The 22,822-nt window shown below is 43.1% G+C and overlaps 3 protein-coding genes and 1 pseudogene across 3 annotated transcripts; 2 read left to right on the top strand and 2 right to left on the bottom strand.

Annotated features, from left to right (window-relative positions):
- The first annotated feature begins 148 nt into the window (after nucleotides 1-148).
- On the top strand, nucleotides 149-2,076 carry LOC100836282 (ervatamin-B). Its single transcript, XM_010240013.3, has 3 exons — nucleotides 149-1,046; nucleotides 1,150-1,255; nucleotides 1,350-2,076. The coding sequence occupies exons 1-3, from the start codon at nucleotides 696-698 to the stop codon at nucleotides 1,934-1,936; spliced, it is 1,044 nt and encodes a 347-aa protein (XP_010238315.1). The 5' UTR covers nucleotides 149-695; the 3' UTR covers nucleotides 1,937-2,076.
- LOC100833630 (ER membrane protein complex subunit 3) lies at nucleotides 2,073-5,391 on the bottom strand. Its single transcript, XM_003578311.4, has 8 exons — nucleotides 5,039-5,391; nucleotides 4,733-4,826; nucleotides 4,398-4,517; nucleotides 4,261-4,309; nucleotides 3,421-3,520; nucleotides 3,256-3,317; nucleotides 3,094-3,155; nucleotides 2,073-2,479 (listed from the first exon to the last, which is right to left on the bottom strand). Exons 1-8 carry the CDS (start codon nucleotides 5,200-5,202, stop codon nucleotides 2,372-2,374), a joined length of 759 nt encoding a protein of 252 aa, XP_003578359.1. The 5' UTR covers nucleotides 5,203-5,391; the 3' UTR covers nucleotides 2,073-2,371.
- A 2,636-nt stretch (nucleotides 5,392-8,027) lies between these two features.
- Nucleotides 8,028-14,888, top strand: LOC100835970 (annotated as a pseudogene).
- A 302-nt stretch (nucleotides 14,889-15,190) lies between these two features.
- LOC100833324 (probable mitochondrial adenine nucleotide transporter BTL1) lies at nucleotides 15,191-19,332 on the bottom strand. Its single transcript, XM_003578310.4, has 5 exons — nucleotides 18,980-19,332; nucleotides 17,129-17,223; nucleotides 16,397-16,730; nucleotides 16,007-16,244; nucleotides 15,191-15,825 (listed from the first exon to the last, which is right to left on the bottom strand). Exons 1-5 carry the CDS (start codon nucleotides 19,190-19,192, stop codon nucleotides 15,569-15,571), a joined length of 1,137 nt encoding a protein of 378 aa, XP_003578358.1. The 5' UTR covers nucleotides 19,193-19,332; the 3' UTR covers nucleotides 15,191-15,568.
- Nucleotides 19,333-22,822: the final 3,490 nt, after the last annotated feature.

The raw sequence follows: 22,822 nt of genomic DNA, 5'->3' as shown, positions 1-22,822 counted from the left end.
TTCATTTTGAAATTTCAAAAACAACTTGTTTGGTTGGCACGGAATTAGCCACAGAAATTCAATCTCAAATTCCATGAAATCACTATAACTAGTCTCAATTCCTCTCTAAAAATCATCTTTTCTCTAGAATTGTCTCTCACTCTTCAATTCCATGTGATAGACAAACATGATTTTTCAATCCAGAATTCAAATTCAACCAAATGAAATCTTATCAAAAATTGGATTTCATTTCATTTTGATCAAATGAAATGAATTCGTATTCATGATCGATGCTTCAATGGTGTGAACTTCGGAGTTTTGCTGAAAGCATTTCCTTCAGTTTACTGCTGGCGCCGCAAGGGAGAGTTAGTTGAAGACACGGAGAGTGGAACTACATGCCCGGAAGATCGGTCGAGACGATGAATGTGATCTTTCTGGGATGTCAGACGAAGAATGTGCTAGTATAGCTGTAATAAGCCTCGTGCCCGGTCTATCGCACTTCCCAGCACAGATCACATGCAGTTGTGCATGCGTGCACAACAGACCACCTCCAAATCACACACATCGAATGCTAATGACCAGACTAAACATCGAGCACAAAACAAAATTAAAATTATAAACATCCCATAACGGCCTGGTCACTCCTGTCTAGCTAGCCACCTCAGTGCACCATTGCTGACCACAGTTCTCCGAAAGAACCCAATTAAGGTCCAGCAATGGCCAGGCCGCCCTTGCTTCTCCTGCTGCTCGTCTCGGCGTGCGCAGCTGCCGCGAGCAACGCTGCCGCCGACGATCCAGCGATGAGGATGCGGTTCGAACAGTGGATGGGCAAGCACGGCCGCGCGTACGCCAACGGCGGCGAGAAGCAGAGAAGGTTCGAGGTGTACAAGGAAAACTTAGCGCTCATCGAGGAGTTCAACTCCGGTGGCCATGGCTACACGCTGACCGACAACAAGTTTGCGGACCTGACGAACGAGGAGTTCAGAGCCAAGATGCTCGGAGGCCTCGGGGCTGATCCGGACAGAAGAAGAAGAGCCCGGCACGCTTCGAACGCCTTGGAATTACCTGTCAGTGATTCGTTTCCTCTCTCGATCAGACCATGCATGTATGCTAATTTGTGTCTGGATCGATCTGACACAAATGTATTGGTCTTGGTGTGATTGCACACAGGTGAAAATGGCTGAAGAGGGTAATGATAATAGTACTGATCTGCCGAAAGACGTGGATTGGAGGAAGAAAGGGGCAGTGGTGGAAGTGAAGAACCAAGGGAGCTGCGGTGTGTATGATTTTGCATTTGCTACCTAAGAACCTGCATACTAGCTAGATATAACTCTGAAAAAAATGGTGGAAATGATCGTGGAAACCTGCAGGTTCATGCTGGGCGTTCTCGGCGGTGGCGGCCATGGAGGGCCTGAACCAGATCAAGAACGGGAAGCTGGTGTCGCTGTCGGAGCAGGAGCTGGTGGACTGCGACGCCGAGGCCGTGGGCTGCGCCGGCGGGTTCATGAGCTGGGCCTTCGAGTTCGTCATGGCCAACCACGGCCTCACCACGGAGGCCAGCTACCCGTACAAGGGCATCAACGGCGCGTGCCAGACGGCCAAGCTGAACGAGAGCAGTGTGAGCATCACGGGCTACGTCAACGTGACCGTCAATAGCGAGGCGGAACTGCTAAAGGTGGCGGCGGTGCAGCCGGTGTCGGTGGCCGTGGACGCCGGCGGGTTTCTGTTCCAGCTCTACGCCGGCGGGGTGTTCTCGGGCCCCTGCACCGCCCAGATCAACCACGGCGTCACCGTGGTGGGCTACGGCGAGACCGACAAGGCGGAGAAGTACTGGATCGTCAAGAACTCGTGGGGGCCCGAGTGGGGCGAGGCCGGCTACATGCTCATGCAGCGCGACGCCGGCGTGCCCACCGGCCTCTGCGGCATCGCCATGCTCGCCAGCTACCCAGTCATGTGAGTCGTGTTTCCTGGTGGTGATGTGTGTAAGTGTAGACTAATGCAGCATGGTGTGAGAAAATACCAGAATATTTTACATAGTATGTACATATGTACTACTTGATCGTACTGAATTTATACCATTACAGGTTTGACAGTTAACCTTGGAAACCATTATCTTTCTTTAGAGAGAACGACAGTTTTAATCTGTGGCACAAGCTACTACATGATTACCTAAAGCAGCTCATACGTTATGGAGAAACGTGTTACGAGATACATGCTTTTCTACCTGAGTACAAAGTGTTTGTGGTCCAAGAGAACTTGCGGTTTCGTAATCAGTAGCGCTCATAAATAAATAATCCAATTACATATGTATAACTGTCTGATCAGTCAACAAACTAAAAACAAAACTTGGAAGAGGTGGTGGCGCTTTGCAGCAGCAGAGGTGTTATTCAGGTCATTTCTTCAATAGTTTCCTCAAGACCTCTTCCGCATGATGCTCCATCTTTGGTAAAGCCCAGTCATGCTGGATGATATCAAGGCTGTCTTTCTCTGCGCCCAAACTCTGGAAACGGCCAAATAAATTGGTGAGTTCTTTCTGTGCTAGTCGAGTATGTACAGTACAATAAATCACTGAAACATGCATAGATATAGGCACCCAGTGAAACTAACAAAAAGAAAATGAAACACAGTAAAACATCAAGAAGACTGCGATACTTAGGCAAGAGAAGGACATAAGGGCAAAACCAAACAGTAATTTTCCTAGATTGAATGAATTTCACAACAGAACCAGAGGAAAACATTATTAGCATTGACAGATTATTCTTGAAAAGCAAATGAAACCTGAAGTGAAGTACTATTCAATCAAATTTGGAAAGCCAGGCAAGCTGAATGACAATCCATCAGAGGTCTCTAATTAACAGCAATCACCATGTCTGTGATATAACATTCATCTTTACAATATATTCAACCGTGAATTCAATTCAAACACCACTCATACAAGGTTCTTCAAGCTCTACCGCTCTTGTTCAAATTAAATTGATCTGATTTATGAGGAGATTGAATTAAGCGCACTACACACTAAAAAACAAGTTTACTTGCAGTGCAAATTAAGTGTGTTATATGAATAAGATGGAGATGAGCATCACGATTGCTAAAGAATGATGAAGGGTGCCGTACCATTGCTGGATTAAAGCCCATTCCACCACCCATCTGCATCATCTTTTGCGCATCATCAGTAGCTGCACGTCATGGACAAATCATAAAGCTCCGAGACAACAAACAGCAGTTAAGACGGACCACAGATATTACAATTGTTTGTGCACAAGTAATATATCTAACCATTTTCTTCACCAAGGATCAGACTGAAAAGACCCCTCAATCCGAATAAATTGAGGAAGTACCTAATTACAATAATAAACTGTTAAGGCATTTAGACCATGCAAGCAGCCGTATAACCTAAATCATTCCTTACTTGACACAAAAAGATAGTAACGTTATACACACCATGAACGGCTGCTAACATAGCTCACGTCAACAGTACTCAGGTCTATCCCGTTTTGCAGCATTCCCCTGAATCGTTGAGTCAGTGGAAAGGGAATTTTGGCTGAAAAGGAATTGGCAGATATGTGAGCCCAAGGCTAAGCATGTGCCATTGAAGTGTACAGAAGATCAAAGGAACAACAGAAAATGATAATGCATATGGTTATATATCAGCAAACAGTGAATCCAACAACCAGTTTGATCCTATCATACAGTTCTAAATTTTAGGAAACGATGTTCTTCAGAACTGTATTGTACAAAAACCTATGAACAGTCTACAAGATGGTGAAAAACTGAAAATTGCATAATCAAAGCTGATGCACCTGAACATTTTGAACTGCAATTTACCAAATGCATATAGAAAGAGACAATTTCAGCTGATAGCCTACCTGAAGACACCATGATGTCTCCAATTTATTGTTGTGCCAGTTGACGGGCACCACAAAATATACTTCTCAAGAATTCATATGCGAAGTTTATCATTGATGATCAGTAACAGGTTCCCATTCAAGCACAACTTCACATGTGCCAGTAAACAGTTTCTTTTCCCAGGTAATAGGTTACAATTTTCTTAATTTAAGCAAGACGGAAGCATATGTGGATCTACTCATGCACTTCTGTCAAAACGTTTGATGAACATTATAAGTTTTCTTCAACGAGAACAACATTTTGTACAATATATTTCCAAAGAGTTTAGTATTTATCAGTTTATCAGTTTACAACAGCATGACACAAATGTAAGAACATGGAAATGACGTATGAAAAGACCAAGTAACACGGTACTTTACAAAGTAAAGCACATACCTGCTACAAAGCCTGAAAAGAAGAAGTTCACCCACGCAAATGTAAGTGTCTGCAAAAAAGATGACACAATCCGTTAATAGAAGGTAAGGTACAGTAGCAATTACAATACACGCAAATCAATATGCATATCACTGAACCTGTGGAACTATCATGGAGAGATTCTTCTTCATCATGTCCATGGCCATGTTTGGATCTGAAAACATGGCTGCCTGAGCTTTCTGTGCATCCTCTTTAGGAACATGAAGTAATCCGCTTTCCTACAACGTACTCAAGATTGTCACAAAGATATACACCCAAAGATAATGTTCGACCAGTTAGAGCCGCAGCACGTGAAACTCAAATCAGAATAATCAAGTCAACACTGCAATTCCACAACTTTGTGATATCCATCACAATACTATTTTTGTGCACTGACTATTAAAGGCTATCCTAAACTGGGCTTTAGTAAACACAGATGCTTCTATGGAATTACCCCGTTGGTATAATAAAGCTTGCGAGCCTTGAAGGCCTTGGCCGGGATGAACTGCGAACTGGTCCTCAGGCTCCTCGCCCTTATGACCACCTGCCTGCGAAGAAGCAAAACTCACGCATCAGCTATATCGACAGGCAGCAGCTAAGTAAAGCAACAGAAAGCGCAGCATAAAATCCGCTCCCAACTATCAAATCTCTCTGAAGAAGCAAGCCCCAGGTAGTTCCTCGATCCAGATCGCTCAGATCGAGCGAATCGGGAACCAGATCGGGAGGGAATTGGAGAGAGGGAAAGGGCGAGAGCACGCACCCCTCCTTTACGGTCTTGGGGTCGGGGGATGGGGAGGACGACGGCGGGGAGCGCATGAGCTTCGAGACGAAGTAGCGGAGCACGCCGATGAGCACCATAACGACGGAGAGCGGGACTAGGACCCAGTCCCGGATCGCCGTGTCCAGCACCAGCTCCTCGGCCATCGGAGCCGAGAGAGGGAGGTTTAGCTACGTGCGGGGGGCGGCGAGTCGGCGAACGGCGACGCGGCGATGGCGTCGCGAGAGGAGAGAGCTCGTCGTCGACGTGGGTGGATGGACCGAGGCGGAGGAAGCGAGGACTAGGAGGTCCTCGCCGTAATGGAGGAGGGGGCGACTATTGGGTCGGGTTCGATTGTTTTCCCTTCAGCCGAAAGGGCCTTGTTTTGATGAGCCGGACGCGATCAACCCGGCCCAACTCTCACGTAGGCGGTATGGGACGTTACTTTCCACCGCTACACGGGGTAGACCGGGCCCGCAACGCAGAGGAGGCTGTGGGTTCAGCCATGGCCCACTGGCGACGACCCATAATTTTCAGCCAGCAGAAACCAGAAAATTCGCTAAAAAAAGCAGAAACCAGAAAATACCCGATCAATTACCCCCTCCGACCCATACTTGTGTCCCTTCGCTAAAAAAAACATATTAGTCTCCCAAATTAACTAATGTGGATTTGATTAGCTGACGTGGATTCGTAGAAGTTAATTTTTTTTAAGGAAACACAATAGTTAAATTCAGGAAAATGCGAGCACCCATACCAAGTCTTGAAATTGAACCTGTTTGGACCGGTTCCATCACAAGGAACCAACCACCTGAGTTAGGCTCAGTTCGCTTGTAGAAGTTAATTTGGGACGTAAGGAGTACAAAGTGGTACCAAATCAAATCAGTGACAAGTAATTCTGGCCGAAGGGAGTATTTCTCTAGCTTGACATATCCTTGGGGGACAAATTTGTATATCTCGGTGTCATACGATTAACTACTTGGTGTACCTACGATATTTGAGATACGTACCAGATTGGTGGATTGGATAACTTCATGATTGCGGCTAAACCTCTAAAGAATGAGAAAACTCCGTTAACAACAATGCCATGACTAGAGTTAGCCTTGATTCATGTTTTAGAAATTTGAGAGTAGATGGTATAAACTTAGGAGATGATCATCGTATCACGGAGCTTCAATAGATGTACTCTCTCCGCACCGGAATAAGTGACATGGATTTATATAAGAATCTATGCAAATCTACGTCACTTATTTCGAGACGGAGTGAGTACATAAAATGGATGTGCACCTATATATTGCCTCAGATGATTCCAATACTCAACCGTTGTCAATGACCCATTGACTTCTTGTATTAACTAGTGATGTTAAGTAATTAATGAAACTAATAAACTTGCAAAGTAAGTTTTGCTAAGTGTCAAAAGTGCTCACCCTGCAATCTCCATGTTGATGCAGAGATGGATCCCCTTTAGGCAAGTCCTAAACAGGAGTTCTGCGATGATGCCCAATAGTATGTTTACCCACATTGGCTATAACCGTTGTGTGTTTTGATTAGTCGCCACAATGACTTTCTCTCGAGCCATCTTATGACAATTTGTATCTTAATATGTTGCAACTCGAACTATATTTGTCGGTATGGATCGAGCAACTACGTGATGCAATAGCTTAAGTGCTTGAACTGACCTGCAATGTAATTGAGCGTGTCCGTCATGTGATCCAACTAGGATATGTGTACATAATTGCAGGGCAATCGCTAGGTAGGTGCACAAGGTTCCAAAAAAATTTACTACTCCCTTAGGCCGTAATTACTTGTCACTGATGTGGGGGAAGTAGCAATTATGTCAAAATTTTACTATGTGTGCCAGGTGTCTTGAAGTAAAGTGTTAAATTAGCACAACAATCAGCCTCTTGATCTATTTGCATGCAGCAAGTTGCATGTTGTGCACCGGTCAATTTGTTCTATAGCTTGATGAACTATTATGTGTATCTCTTCTTTTCATACATATATTAAGATCGACATTTTACCAATCATCCACAAACACGCATATGTTACTAGGTGTGATAAAGAATATACATCCAATAAGCATGTCCGAGCTTCGTGCCGCCGCCTTCCGGAGCTCCTGTAGCCTCTTGCTGCGGATCCCTGGCCCTGGATCCGCGTGTGCCCTTGAAGACGAAGGAGTCCGACCCTGTTTTCTAGCGATATGCCTCCTGTCAATCGATCTGTTCGATTCCCAGACTTTCTAGGCCTTAGATTTCCCGATCTAGCAGTTGCGCCTTCTCTCCTTTGACAGTTGGGCCTTGGGTCTCGTCAGTTGTGCCAGGCTTTCACATGCTGCTAGTTCCGCCTCTGCTGATGAGATATGGGGTTGATCACCGCCAACAAAAACAAGTGGCACGGCACAAACAACCTGAGTAGGACATGCATCCATTGCTAAAGGAACACCGAGAGGATAGAAGTGACAAAAACACGTGCACGGTGTATAGACATTTGCGTATTAGAAACGGTCGTCAAGTCCGGACAAAATGTGACCCGTGTGATCGACGCATAAAGGTTATCTTTACAGGCTAGCAAGAGATAAGCATAAGAAAATGAAACGGACACGTAATAATGAAGTTTCCAAAAGACGAATTTACGGGAAATACCCTTTCCTACTATCCCATATATGAATTGCTACATTGAAATTTTGAAGCCACATATATAATGTATTACTTAATCAAAACGAATACTACCACATAAAGTACACCGTAAAAAAGAAGCAAATATAGGAGCAGTAGTTGCGACTGTCCCCGGCCGCACATCGCCTCCCCGCACGGACGTCGAAGCAGGCGATCAGGGGCAATACCGGGATTTCCGCTCTAATTCTGGAGAGAGAAAGCAGGTTCGAGGGGTTTAAGCGACGGCTTCTCCCCCTCGGGCTCCGCACCAGCAAAAACGCATCAAAGCCAGAGAACTGACAGAGGGAGAGAGCTTCGAGGCTGACAGAGAGAAAGAGAAAGCATTCGCGGCGAGAGGCGAAGGTTGTTAGAAGGGGGAGGGAGGCGCCGGCTTGGCGGGCGGTCCTAGGATTCCGAGCTCAGGTCGCGGCGGGGTCAGCAAGGTCAGCAGCTCAATGCGATGCATCTGTGTTTACTCATCGTTGTTCAACAGAGCTGTTCCCTTCACCATGGCACAAGTATCGTCAGGCGGTGAATTTTACGATGCTAAGAGTGTTAGATTACAGAATGTGTGGGAAAGCGTGTCTGTTTGTTTTTTTCATTATGCGGTTATGGAGTTCTGATGTCAAATTCCTACCGGGAATAGTTTTTTCGTGGCGTTCCTCCTGGCATTTTCTTAGTCTGCCTTCGCATATATAGGACCCCCAAGAAACTACCTTCTAGATTTTAGTTGAGAATTCAGCACTGAACGGTCTCATTTTGTTGTCCAGAAAAATGGCCACAGGGAATCGTCTGCCATCAGTTGGGGGAAATGGAGGTGTGAACTCAGAACCACGCAAGGACCTGGGTTCATATGACCCTTTGCCAGCAAGATTTTCAGGAGAAGGGTTGGCGTTCACACAGAACGGTTGCAGTATTAATGGTAGTGGGAGGGATGATATCCCGAATCGCTGTGGAAGTGCTCCTCCTAGCATGGAGGGGTCTTTTGCTGATCTTGATCACCTCATAGGCCAACGCAGTGGGAATGTTGAAGCCAGATTGAAGAACTTGAACCGTGTAGCTGGCAGTGCAAAGTCTGAGGAGCGCCTATGTTCTGATCCAGCATACTTTAAATATTATGACTCCAAAATGAATTTGAACCCAAGGCTTCCCACACCAGGTGTTCTGAAAGAGAGCCACTGCTTGATGAACCAGTTTAGCAAAGCTGGAGAAGGGAGGCCACTCTCCCTTGATGACAGAAGCAATGGCAGGTCCTCGCCTCACTGTTCTACCCTATCAACGCACAATGAAGGACCTGAGGAAGACAGGCCACCAAGGTTAGATTTAAGCTCAGCAGAGGATGCTCGATGTGATTATCGCCAAAGCACATCTAACATAGGAAGCCACAGGTCAAATCTTGTAGGCTTAATGTTGGTAAGTTTGTCATGTAAATCAAGCACTTGTAGCTCTGCTGCTTTTGTTATATATTGAAGTAGCCAAACTTACAAGACTATATTCCCAAGATATTTCATTTTGCACCATTAAGTATTAAAATCCACATTTACACTGCAAGCATTATGGCTCCACACTTGACAAGAAATTCAGCTTTGTTGAGAGGAAAGAATATCCAACTTATGATTAACCAGTGTAAAACTATATTTTTTTTAAAGGAGTGTAAAAACTATATTGGTGCACCTGCATTGTACAACTCCTTTTTCAATCTTCAGTTTTTAGGAAGCTGTAGCAATTGAGCTTTTGTCTTAAAAGAGAAATAATATATATCATGTTATATTGGAGATCGAAAGTCGAAACACTACAGCTTTTAGCAAATGCAAATCCAGATTTTTTTTGCAGGTAAAATCCAGAATGGTTTGACTGATCGATCTTGTCTAGTTACCTATCTGCCAAAAGAACAAATATCTGCCTTCTGAAAAGATGTTGGGACAGGGAAAGTAGAATTCTTGATTGTGCTTAGTAGTTGTTTACTAATGCAGTAACTGGTTTATCTATTTCCATGAGGATTTTTGTGTGTATTGTGTACAACTGTGCATGCAGATGAAATCCCTAATGAATATCACCTCTTTTTTCCGAAGTATGTTGTTGATTAATACTGCAGATACCTCTTTTTGAACATCTACTAATGATTTGCTTACTGTGTAGGAAAAAATTCCACAGGTTGCTTTATATGATAATTCTTGTGCTCTGTCAAATACCAATTCTTGTGATAGAGGATCTGCCTGTTCTGGCATCAACTCATCGAAGAATTCCCCACTTGATATTGTCAATTCACTAGATATGAATGGATTTCCACCAGATACTAATCAACAGTCACATAGACCTATTAGTAGCAACAATCTCATAGCTTCATCTCCTCCCAGTTCTGATCACAATACTATTATGGAAGCTTCTCAGCAGGGAAATCCATTAGACATTAAGCCTGGTGATGCAGTAAGTGCCATGCTTAATGGTGTGGACTCCAGTATGGAGCACCTGAAGATTAGTTTGGATACGCAAGGTAATGAACATATTATGCAACAGGGGCAGAACAATGCCTTATTACAGAATGGCCCATCACATCTATTACATGATGATCCCATCCAAATGATTCCTCTAGGAATCAATCTTTCTCAAGTTCCATTTGTGGATGACTTCTCTGATGCGCATATGAAACTAAATTTTGGTGACAATCAATTGTTTCCCCAGCTTGGAGTTACAACACCTTTTTATGCACATAGTTATCTTGGGAGTACATATGATCAGAATTTGCAGTTACCTAGTGGTTTGACCCCTCCATGTGGAATTGGTGGACATGGCTTGTATGGTTCATTCTTGCCACCTTTTGTGATTAAATTTGCTCCTCAGCTTCCTGTCATGGCATCTTTTGATTCTCCTCTTACTCCAAACGTTAGTGGTGGTTCTCCTTCAACCAGAAACTTTGCTGCAGGAACTGAATTTCCAGACCCGTTTAAGATATTTGAGCAACCCGGGGTTGCTAGGCCAACGTATGTTCCTGATCTAAGCCTTATTCATTATCCTCAGCAACCCTATATGCAATCCAGTGAGTTCCAGTACTAATTATGTAGGTAATCCTGCTGACGTTTTTGGTTCACAAAAAGTTTTGTCAGAAACTATACACCAGTCAGGGCAGAGGTTTCAGTTTCCAACTACTGGAGTTTCTAGCTCCCCTGCAACCATAAAAGGAGGAGACTATGTTGGAAATCATCAGAGCACTTCACCGTATATTCCTGCAAGCTCAGTGTTTCATGGGCAACCTTTGTCAGGAACATACCCTCGTGACATGAGAAATAATGCTATAGGATTCCAGTCTTCATCAGAATCTATGGCCAGGAGTCAAGGGCTGAAAGTGAAGGAGAAATCTGATTGCAATGCACACTCTTTTGTTGAAGACGTTAAGTCAAATAAAACTCGCAGGGTTGAGCTATCTCACATCAAAGGCCGTATAGTGGACTACAGGTCAGTTCTGGAGTTAATTATTTATTTTGCTGTATAGACGGGTATAATCCAGTGAAAAGAGGTGTTAATTGCGTCTATGTTCTGGACCACAGCTATGACCAAAATGGTAGTCGATTTATTCAGCAGAAGCTGGATAGTTGCACCACTGAAGAGAAAGCATTAGTGTTTTCCGAAATCCTTCCTCATGCTTTGTCGATGATGACTGATTTATTTGGAAATTATGTGATCCAAAAGGTATATTACTCTCTTTTTTATGTGTTATGTGTGGCAAATTGTTTATATATGGCATTGCACTTGCATGATTGCACCTTTTAAGAAAAGACATATTGCATCATTGTACCTTGTTACCAGCAGCAGCAACAATTGTGAATTGTATATTACCTGCAGTGCTTTGAACGTGGGAACCCTGAGCAAAGAAGAGACCTTGCCAAAAACTTTGCTGGTCGTGTCTTACCTATGAGCCTTCAGATGTATGGATGCCGAGTATTTCAGAAGGTATTCTTGACTTAATTTGGGGGATGTAAATTTATTTTGGCACAATATTTTGATTCCAGTTCTGATGGGTCATTTCACCACTCATCACCACACTTTGTAGCATAGTATCATGTCTTATCTGCCCCCCCCCCCCCCTAGTTTGTTTGGAGAATTTTGTCTTCAGTAAGTGGTCCTCTTTGAGTTATACTACCTCCATTTCTTTTTATATGGCACGCTTGACCGTTTCAGACTTTGACCAACAATTACATCATTTGGTTGCAATATATATAATTGATACCATTAGTTCCATATTTCAAAATACTTCATTTTGATTGTGATTTTGTATATCATCATAAAACAACATATTACTAGAGTGCTTCGTATTCAAAGGCTTGTTCTAACCAATGAAAATACGCCTTGCGTATGACTTTTTAGCTTCGATATCATATGCTAAGTTCTCATTTTCTGCATGGTCATCATGATATAATTATCCCTCGAAAACTACTATATGTCTCTGCCTTGTTATTTTTGAGAATATATCAAGAGGGATGTGATCTTGAAAAGAACAATGTGTCTCTGGCTAGTTATTGCTGGATCAGAAGGTGTAAGTTTGTGAAGGAACTGAAGTTTGTGATGACATGGGTTCGTTGAGCACTGGCAACATTTGCTAATTTCCTGCAAAAAGTGCAAAACTCACTCTGGTTTTAATTATTCCCATACTGTGAAATGTTCTCATCCAACTATGCAGAGTACATAAGGAATAATGAGAATCATCCCATAGTTGAGTAATTACAAATAAAATCCCTATCATCTAGAACTAAAAGCTGAGAAGCACATGCCAAACATTGTAGATTTATCTTAAATCTTTTCGGTAGCCAATGTCAGGTTGCATGCTTTTGTGTTGTTTTTTCTTTCATTCATTTGCGCAAGTCCTCAATATCATATTTCAACTTGCTGTGCTGATTTATTCTGGTACTCTCACTGTTGGATTTGTTTATTCTGATATTTTTTGACCGAAAACTGTAGGAGAGGCTCTGTGTTTATTCTGATATAACTTCTTAGTGTTTTAACTTCCGGGTTCACTGTAAAATCACAGGCCCTTGAAGTAATCGAGCTTGACCAAAAAATAGCTCTTGTTCGTGAGCTTGATGGACATGTGCTGCGATGTGTTTACGATCAAAATGGAAATCATGTTCTACAGAAGTGCATTGAGTGTGTCCCGGCCGAACATACAGGCTTTATGGTGTCTGCTTTTCAGGGACAGATTGCCCGCCTATCAATGCATCCATACGGTTGTCGTGTTATTCAGGTGAAGTAGTAACAATGTTTTGTATTGATTTTGCCATCATTAATTCTTGTGTGTTTACTGTTTAACTTCTCCTATTCTGCTTGCCAGAGAACTCTTGAGCATTGCAGCATTGATTCAGAAGGTATAATAGATGAAATCTTGCAGTCTGCTTGCATCCTCACAAAAGATCGGTATGGAAACTATGTCATGCAGGTGAAATTTCTTGGCAGACGGTATTATCTTAGTGGATGATTTGTCTAAATCTTCATTAATTGGTCATCAGGATATTGTCAAGTGTTATGCTGTCAATCTTGCAAATTTGAAAATATATTACTAGCAGAACTTTCTGTTGCTTTCCTTCTGTTGAATGTTGTTACAGGCTGCGGCCTCTACCTCTCACAACTTTGCTCATTGTAGTGGCACATGAAATCAAATGTTTGCACACAAAATGATTCAATGGAGGATGTGATATGGCTCACATACTTAGATCTCTGGCGCTTTTCTAGTTCCATTGTATTCGGTTGTATTGTTTTATTATTAGCAAACACTCCATTTTGTTTTCATGCAAGCAAGTATAACTTAAATCACTGATACCAAGTTCCGCAACTGTCGCAGCATCTTACTTTCATTATAATGTGGCTCTTCTGCAGTGTGTTTTGGAGAAAGGAAAATCTAATGAAAGGAGCCAAATTATCAGTAAATTGGCTGGGCAGGTTGTGTCCATGAGGCAAGACAAATTTGCATCTAATGTCATAGAGAAGTGTTTTCAACATGTGGATGTTGCAGAGCGGGATCTTTTAATCAAGGAGATTCTGGAGCAAACTGAGGCAAATAATTATTTGCTGGTATGTACGATGAATCTAACTTCTATTTTTTGCTTGGCTTTCCATGCTTTTTGTAAGGCAAATAGCTAACAATCTAGTTTGATTGAAACTTTGTAAATGCCTAAACATCAGGAAAGAACAATAAGATACCTTCCTAGTAGGGATGCAAGCGTGATCCCACTTATACCGTGCTTCTAAGTCATCTTCAAATTCACAAGTCAAATATGAGCGCTATATTTGATTAGTGGATTTGGAATTTGACGTAGAAGTGGGATCCCACTTACATCCCTACTTCCTAGAAAAATTCAACAACAGTAGGAGGTCCACTATGTATCTAATCATAAAACATATACGTATTTTTTTTAGAGAAACCAGAAGTGGTCTTTTAAAAGTCATGTGGTCATTGTTTGTCTTACCATTTGCAGTAATATCAGTAATTATGTTTTCCTTCTGTCATGATTTATTGTTTGAGTTGTTAGGCTATGCAGCTTTTGCTCGCTGAAATATTCAGTAATTAATTCACAGATTACCCCCGCACTTTCTTTAGGTGATGATGAAGGACCAATTTGCTAATTATGTGGTTAAGAAGATACTTGAAACATGCAATGAACACCAGAGGGAGGCTCTTATCAGTCGTATAAAATGTCACTTGCAAGAACTGAAGAAGTACAGCTATGGAAAATATATTGCGAGCCGAATTGAGCAGTTTTCAGGTGACGGTGCGTTCTCCAATCATACTGGCCTTTTTCCATGGAGTAAATCCTTATGTGCCACTGAAAATTTCCACGATCCTGGCATGTGCTGGTAACACAAGGGCCTGGAGCCCTGGAGCCCTGGACCCACATGTCAACAGGGAGTGGCAACTTCCATTGAGGCTTTGTTTGTAGTTGGAGTTGCATTCTCACAATTTAACTTCTTTATTTTTTTTTCCTTTACGACGTTTTCAGGTGCTTCGACGTCCGGATCCTAACTGAATACTGCTAATCTCTTCACGGAAAGAGTGCCGGCCGCCTCAGGCCGACCCTGCCAGTGGAGAAACCCTAAGAAGGGACATCGGTGCACATAGTTATGTCAGATCATACAGATAGTCCTTTGTAGCCTCTATTTCGGTGTACTTATGCTAGGAGGATGATAATAACCGGATGACTGCTCATAGAAAATGGTGATGTGGTAGTAGCACATATTACCTGATATGTGATGTAACTTCCAGTGCAACCCTGTTTGTCTCCTAGCCTTGAGCTCGCCCAGCGTTCGCTTTAATTCTGGTGGGCGATGTTCTTACCGCCCTACAGTATACCTGATAATGTAGAGCTGTTGCCGCCGCACCTTCCCTGCCGCAACGGCTCACAAAGATTGACATGGCCATACCAACGTTGCCTCATCAGGCGCCTTTGACCACCACAGTGCAACCTCGGCAGGCATGGCACGGCAAGAATGCCTAGAGCAACGCCACGCAATAAACATGTGTCGATGTCAACTACTTCCTTCGTTCCTTTATGAGATGTTCTAGTTTGTCCTGAGTCAAACTTCTTAGCCAAACTTTAAGTTGACTTATGACAATGCTAGAACATCTTATAAAAAAGAACAGAAATTGTGATGTTAATCAAACTGGCCAAAGCCTCCTAAATGGGTAAATTGATACCGCAACGTGAAGCAAACAAATGCTTCCGGTCACTGGGTGAAAAAGAAACATGACAGTGTCTTCCTCCTATCTAAACCACCCAGCGCAGGTGGGAGTGGGATTCGAAAACTGAAGGAGCAGAACTCCCACGCCCACAAGCATGAAAGAACATTATTCTGCGGCAACCCCTAGTGCTGGCTGTCCCAGTAGCTCATCGTCTGACTAGTCACGGTCCTTGTCCTTGTCATCCAAGAGGATGTCCTTCCATGCCTCGTAAAACATCCAGGTGATGCCCGAATTCGGCATCACCTTCAGGCAGCTCGCGCCCCAGCCACGGTAGATCCCCAGGAGGCCCTCCTCCCGGATCACTTCTGACAACGCGGCAATCATGTGGGGCGGGCACTTTCCTTGCAGGGCGCCCACCATGAGACGCTTCCTGGCCACCTCCAGCGGGAAGCTGATTGTACTCGCGGTGAGACCTGTAGGTCCGACAGTGAAATGTGAACACAATAGTAGGTGTTTTATTCGAATCCCAAGTTATATTGTTTGAGCAGCAATTGGAATGCTGCCCCTTCTGCAAATTCATCATGGATTTAAGGTGCGTTGTGGTGACTGAAGGTGGTGAATGAAGTTACTTGCAGGCCATGTTGAATCCTTTACCTGTCAAAGCTCCAATGATTAGTAGCTCGTGACGGCTCAAGGATTTCTTCTTATGTAGGCGGCAGTATGAAGTTTTGATTGTGTCATACATAAAGTAGTAGCATGTGCTGTAAGGAAGCATCCCAATTAGTGTCGGACAGAGGCCAGAATAGAGGCCACCAATACCTTCAGTTCGCCATATCTTGCTAAAGGCAATGCTAATACTAGGATAAGTCACTCGGTCGACGGTCAAGCGATCCTGTCATAAAACATAAAGAATATGACATGGAAGTAGTACAATTTCTTTTCTTTTTTGCAAGGGAAGTAGTACAATTTCAGTAACTGAACATATGGGTGGAGAAATACTCTTGGGCTTTCAACATGGAATTAGAAAATTAGTTCAGCAATTACCTTAATAACTTCAAGAGGATGGCACATCAGTGTGCCCGCTATTCCAGCAGCTGCACCAGCAATAGCAACTGGAGATAAGAGGTGGAGTGGCAGCTCGATTTTAATATTGCCAAGCTGTATTTTCGGGCATCCATCCTCTCTCCATTTCTCCTGTGCTCCTTTCATGCTCCTTTTGACATACTCGAATGTTCCAAGCTCAATTGCCTGAGTTGGAATAATGCGGATCATGTTGATTGTATTACCCACCCAAAGCCCTCGCCACCCATTTTGTTCCATGATCTCCACAAAACTACCACCAATATGTCTCGATCCTACACCTACAACCATTCTTGTCCTGAAATTAAAAAGCCCCTCAGTAAGGTCGTGATCTGCAGAAACTTAGCTTGTATGCTAAGGTTGTTGCATGTTATCTTTTTGAGTTTTGAGATTTAGTACTCAGTTTCCTGTCGAATTCTGAAATTAGGTTATTGGGCATGGGTCAATTATATTTTGAACATGCTCAAATGCTTCAATAACTTGAAAACAAAAGAGAAAACAGAATATTGTGTAAAACTATATCAAGCTAAGGCCAGGTAGATGGGGCATTGGAGTTTGGCATCACATCTAATCTCCAAAGTGCATTGGCCCCATGTCAGAAAGCAAATAAATAAAAATATATCATGATGCAATGTTGAGTACATTAGGATTAAAATTACATCAACTTCATAACGAGTAAATAAATCAAACCACAACCTGATGGTCTCAAGTGGAGCAAGAACAGCTTTGGACATAGCGCCAGCTAAGGCTCCACTGGCGAATTCTCTAACCTCCCTACTCCGAAAAAATGCCTGCAGTGAATTGTAAAAAATGGGTCTCAAGACAAATCACCCACAAATCCAAGACCAGCTGAATTCAGAAGAAATTTATCAGAAAATAAGATGACAAGGCTTGTTTTTCCTGGAGGAAAGCCTCTCGTCAAGTGCTCTGACATAGTATAGCTGCAGTTGTAATAAAGATGATATAGTAAAATTCTCCATTTTACACTGTTCAGCTGAGAATTTTGTAGTTTTGAGAAAGTGTAGCCACAGCATTGTCAAAGTTCTAGTATCTGTACAATAAGGGTAGATTCAATCTTATTACTCTTTCTGTTTTGTTATATCTAAACAGGTTCCAAATAATAATATTTAGTCCCTCCTCAAAATATAAGGACATAAATTTGTCCTGAACTTTTATAAGTTTGACTAAGTTTACAGGAAAAAAAATCAACATCTATAATACCAAATCAGTATCAATATATCCATCATGAAGTATGTTTTCATAGTGTATTTATCTGGTATTGTAGATACTGATATTTTGTTGTATAGACCTGGTCAAATTTAAGAAGTTTGACTTAGGAAAAAAACTTATATGACTTATATTTTGGGAAGTGGGGATGCTTCATTGGCGTGAGGTTATCACCTATCAGTAACCGAAGCCCACAGGTTGTGGTTCACAGATAGTGGTTAGAATTCACACTCTGCAGAGGTGTCCATAACTGGATATTTAAAGAAGAATGACATCACGATAAAGTTAATTTTAGCTTTTTAAGCACATGATACGATCCAATGTAGTAGTTGGAACAAGTAAACACAAAGATCACATAGGCCTCCAGATGCATCGATGAGGGACACAGAAAAACAGAAGTGTCAAAAAGCAAGTGTTGCCCCATATGTTAAAATGAATGCGTTTGTCCAAAGCAGTCATGAAGAATATCCATAACACAACCAAAATTCTTTTCCCCAGGCATCTATCTAAACATATAAAAATAGTTGACGAATCAAATATTAAAATAAAACAGAAGTTCTAAACAATAGTGCCTGGTGTAGCTTTTTAGATTCCATTCCACCTTTTGAAGATTGTACATTCCTTCCTGCTCAAGATTCTCATACTCTGCAGACTAGCATGGATGCAAAAGGTGTATAGAAAGGGGCAAATTTCCTTGGCTGTTGACTTCTGAATATTCTTTCTCGCTTCTAGCCCATATCCAGTCACGATCAGTTTTTCTGATACCAAATAGTATCACCCAAGTTTTTTTTTTGTGGGTAAGTATCACCCAAGTTAAATAGTAGTACGGAGTATTTTGGTATGTGAAAACAGCCAACAGGGCATGTGCATATTGATTCTATACATCAATATGATACCAATAATAGTAAAGTCTCGTATCTTGAGAAAATAAGCTATAATTGAAAGAAGAGATGAATGTAAGCTTAAGGCGAGGGAGGGGGTGAGGGCAGACAGTAAATTAAGAAGGAAACAATTCCGCAACGTAGCAACTTCACGTCTTCACTGCAGGAATACAGCAGTCTCATACTCTGAATACAGTTCATATGTTCTGCAGCAAACAGGTATGATGGGGCATGTGAAAAAAAATTCAAACGATACTTGGAATCATTGCATCAAAAATCCTAAACTGGATCAAACGAAAGCATCCAATGTATGTGGGGAAAGCACCGTTCGCCCGTTTAATCAGATTAGACCAACCCCGCGGCACGATTTTACCGCGTTCGCCGCTCTAGTAACCAAACATCGCCCAGACTCGGATGGAGATTGGAGAGGCATCCTTACCCTCACAGATTCCCCGACGTCCGGCAGCCCGGCGCCAATGACCTCGGCGACCTTGGCGCTGTCGAGGCCGTCGTCCTTGGGCAGGGCCATGACGAGGAGCTCCTTGTAGCCGCCGCCGCTGCCGCCGGCCCCGACCCCGGCGCCGGCGAAGCCCACGCTAGCGAGGGACAGCTTCCCGCCGCCGCCGCCGCTCGGTGTGTCCGGAAAGCCCATGGCGGCGTGCGTGCCACCACTTCCCTCGCTGTGCCAGTCCTGCTTTGAGTGCTTGTGCTTCCGAATTTGGAAAGGTGAAAAATATCTCCAGAGGGGGCGGGCGCAAAAGATGTCTCGCAGCCGCGCCCTTCGGCCTTCGGCTTCGGGTAGGGAACTAGGGATACTAGGGTCCTGGAACCGCGGGGCGATGTCTGGAACAATGATGAGTGGACCCGGGTACTTCGGCGGCTTCGAGCCTTCGGCCCGGAATTGTACTCCGTGCACGGCGATACAAAAATATCTTTACTGGCTTAGTACTTATAAATTTTTCACATGCTAGTCGTCAATGTCAATACGTAGGTAAATGCAAATTGCAATTATAACGCTTGCAATCGCAGCTGCTTACAGTGCAATATGTTTTGAGGATTTTGTGGGCATTCTTTCACAGAGAAAAAAAACAAATGGGACACTGAGGCAGTTTATTTTGGTGATAATGTTTCCAGATCTGACAACCCGCAAGGTGATCAACTAATCACCAAATCAACGGCTCGCATGTATGGTGAAAAGGACTGATTATAACTTCAGCCAAGACAAGTCGAAAGTTTTCGATGCTTCAAACAGAAAAGGACCGATTATATCGGGACGATCCTTGGATTTCGGGTTGTAGGTCTCGGAAGGTAGTGACGAGGAGGGGACAAAACTTGATGTCTAGTGTGGCTGATCTGATTGACCCGGTGTCTGGAAGTTGGGATGAACAACTCATAACACAGACATTCTGGTCTGTTGATGCCCACAGAATTCTGGCCATCCCTCTGGCTGCAAATGGGATGGATGATTTCGTTGCTTGGGATCTCACGAAGGATCACAGGTTTTCGGTTCGGTCGGCTTATCATGCGGAGTGGAATCACCAGTTTGGACGCCGGGCCTATGATTGTGGGGGATAAGGGGCGATGGCTGAACACCCAATATGGGTCTGGAAGTTGCAAGATCCTGCGAAAGTTAAGATTTTCATCTGGAAAACCCTTCATGGTGCTATCCCATGTCATGCCATTCTTGCGGATAGACATTTAGATGTCAACCCCTAATGCCCTAGATGCAAGCTTGGGCCTGAGGATATCAAGCACCTTCTGTTTTCTTGTCCGAGGGCATCAGAAATTTGGCGTGAGCTGGGCTTCTCGAGTGTAGTATCTGAAGCGTGTGGCAGAGATAGGTCGGGGTTTGCGGTTCTTGAGGCTCTTCTGTGTTCATCTTTTGTCTCGGCGACGCCTGTTTCCCTCTTCCGCGAGACAATTGCAGTGACCTCCTGGTACTTGTGGTGGCAACGCCGCCAGTTCACTCATAATGAACCGAATCAGGCGGTTCCAAGAACGTTGTTCTTGATCAAAGGCTTAATCCAAAACTTTGCCACGGCTTCTCATGGGAAGGCAAAAGAGAAAGAGGGGGGGCTGGTCGAAACCTCCGCTCGATTATCTGAAAGTTAATGTTGATGCTAGTTTTTTGGAAGATACTCTCACTAGAACGACAGGGATCATCATCAGAGATTCGGCCGGTGATTTTGTGGCCGCCGCAAATTAGAAGCTTAATTTTGTTACAGATGCGGAATCAGCCGAAGCGCTGGCGGTGTGGGCTGGAATGATGCTTGCTCGCTCTCTGGGGTGTGTAAAGGCTATCGTTCAATCAGATAATATTAATATCGTGGAGGCCCTGTCCAGCAGGGAAAGGTTCTACGGAACGGCGGCAGCTACCCTAGAAGATTGTTTTGATTTGGTTGGGGATTTTCACGATATCCGGTTTGAACACTGTTATCGAGAGGCAAATGCCGTGGCGCATGAGTTAGCTTGTTTGGCCAGATTCTCTCCCCTTCTAGTTCTTGGGCTGATACCCCGCCCCCTGGCATCCTCCCTCTTCTTATTGATGATGTAACAGTTGTGTCTATTCGTTAATAAAGAGGGCGATTGTTTTTAAAAAAGAGTAAACTAGAACATATTGAAATAATTTACAACAACAAATAAAGGTAAATTGTTGTAAATAGGCTAAGGCAAACAGAAGTGAAGAAAACAAATATCAAGGCATGGAAAACTAAAGTAAACTACGAGGTATGATTGAAGCAATAAACAATATGAAGACAGGTGAACAACAAATTTCACCGGGACAAGTTGAGACAGGGATTTGTTTCCCAAGCTCAAACTGTTGGCATATTATGTGTTTTCGTTGCTTGAGTTTAGTTTGGCAATCTGATGTTGAAAAATACACACAACACCTACAGCAAAAAATGGTTAGCCAAACACGAAAGTGATCAAAAGCCGGTTGAAAAAGCTGGATTATCATAATCCACCTCAATGCCAAACGCAGCCTTGGTCGCACAAGATGCCCAGACACAAAGTCCTGTCCCTATTCTCCTTGAGTTAAGACACGTTGTCCCGTCCAATGAATGGCGGGCCCAGGATTTTAAGACATTGGTATTCAAAATTTCAGAGTGTACAAAATTCAGTTTCTTGGCATCCTAAAGTCTTGTTTTATTAACGGGAACTTATGGTATCTTGGGTTAAGTTCACTTGATAATTGGGCCATTGGGCCGATAGAGGAGCAAATAGGAGGCGGGCTTATTAGTTGTTTTTAGAATTGAATTCGCCGAATGTCATGATATTGTGACTTCTCTTCATATTTTTACATGTAAATAATCAATACTATATGAGGTACCTAGTTTTGTGACAAAAATAATTGGTATTTCAGTTGAATACCAATGACTAAAGCTAGGCCCGCTCCTGCATCCACGTACTCATGGTAGATCTTCCTTTTCAGAGGCGATTTTCGTCCTTCACAAAGCAATCCACACTTTGGATGCTCTTCAAACAAACTCGTATCATGCTAGGTGATGCCAACCATCAAAATTCACAAGTACTCACGTTTGGTTATGCGGAGGATTCCATTGCTTCATGCTCACTTAGAAGTTTTGTGTCAAAAGAATCACCACTAAAAGCATAGAGGGTCGTCGCCTTATACAGCTTGAACCATAAAATTAGCTGCTGCAAGCCGTTACAACATGGATGTTCAAATTCCAAAGCAATCTCGATGCCTCCGACTTGAACACAAATCTTCCGATTTCTTCGCATGATTTTTAGAACACATGATTACAATGACACATACTCTTGTATTCTATATGATTGAGAAACTACATAAATTAACATCAAAGAGCGTCCGATGCACCACAAAAACAAAAGAGGTTTTGGTGGATGAAATTTTCCTCCAAAATATAGCGTAAGAGAATTCACATAAATTTTCTTAAGGATTATATTCCTATGGTTCAAATGAACAGAATTTTTCCTAAGGATTTTTTTTGAATCAAAGAAGTCTTCAAAAAAGTAAGTGTTTGATTTAAGGGTTCGGTCGGGTTGGAACCGCTCCACACATGTTCATGTGAGCCGGACCGGTGTTTGGTTGATGAGAAGCTCGTGGGCGGTGAGGTCGGCCAAATACGCTCTCGGTGAACAACGAACCAAACACATTTTAATATTTTTTGGTATTTTTCATGGACTTTCATTTATTAAGTTCAAATTATAGTCTGGATCGTGTCGCTCGAAGAGACACGGACGGTAACCCGACGCTGCAACCTGCAACGGACGGGACGGTCGTACAAATTCGCCACTGAAC

Source organism: Brachypodium distachyon, chromosome 4, assembly GCF_000005505.3.
Source record: "Brachypodium distachyon strain Bd21 chromosome 4, Brachypodium_distachyon_v3.0, whole genome shotgun sequence".
Lineage (NCBI taxonomy): Eukaryota > Viridiplantae > Streptophyta > Magnoliopsida > Poales > Poaceae > Brachypodium > Brachypodium distachyon.
The sequence above is the reverse complement of the archived record's forward strand: the minus strand, read 5'-3'. Positions and strand labels throughout refer to the sequence as shown.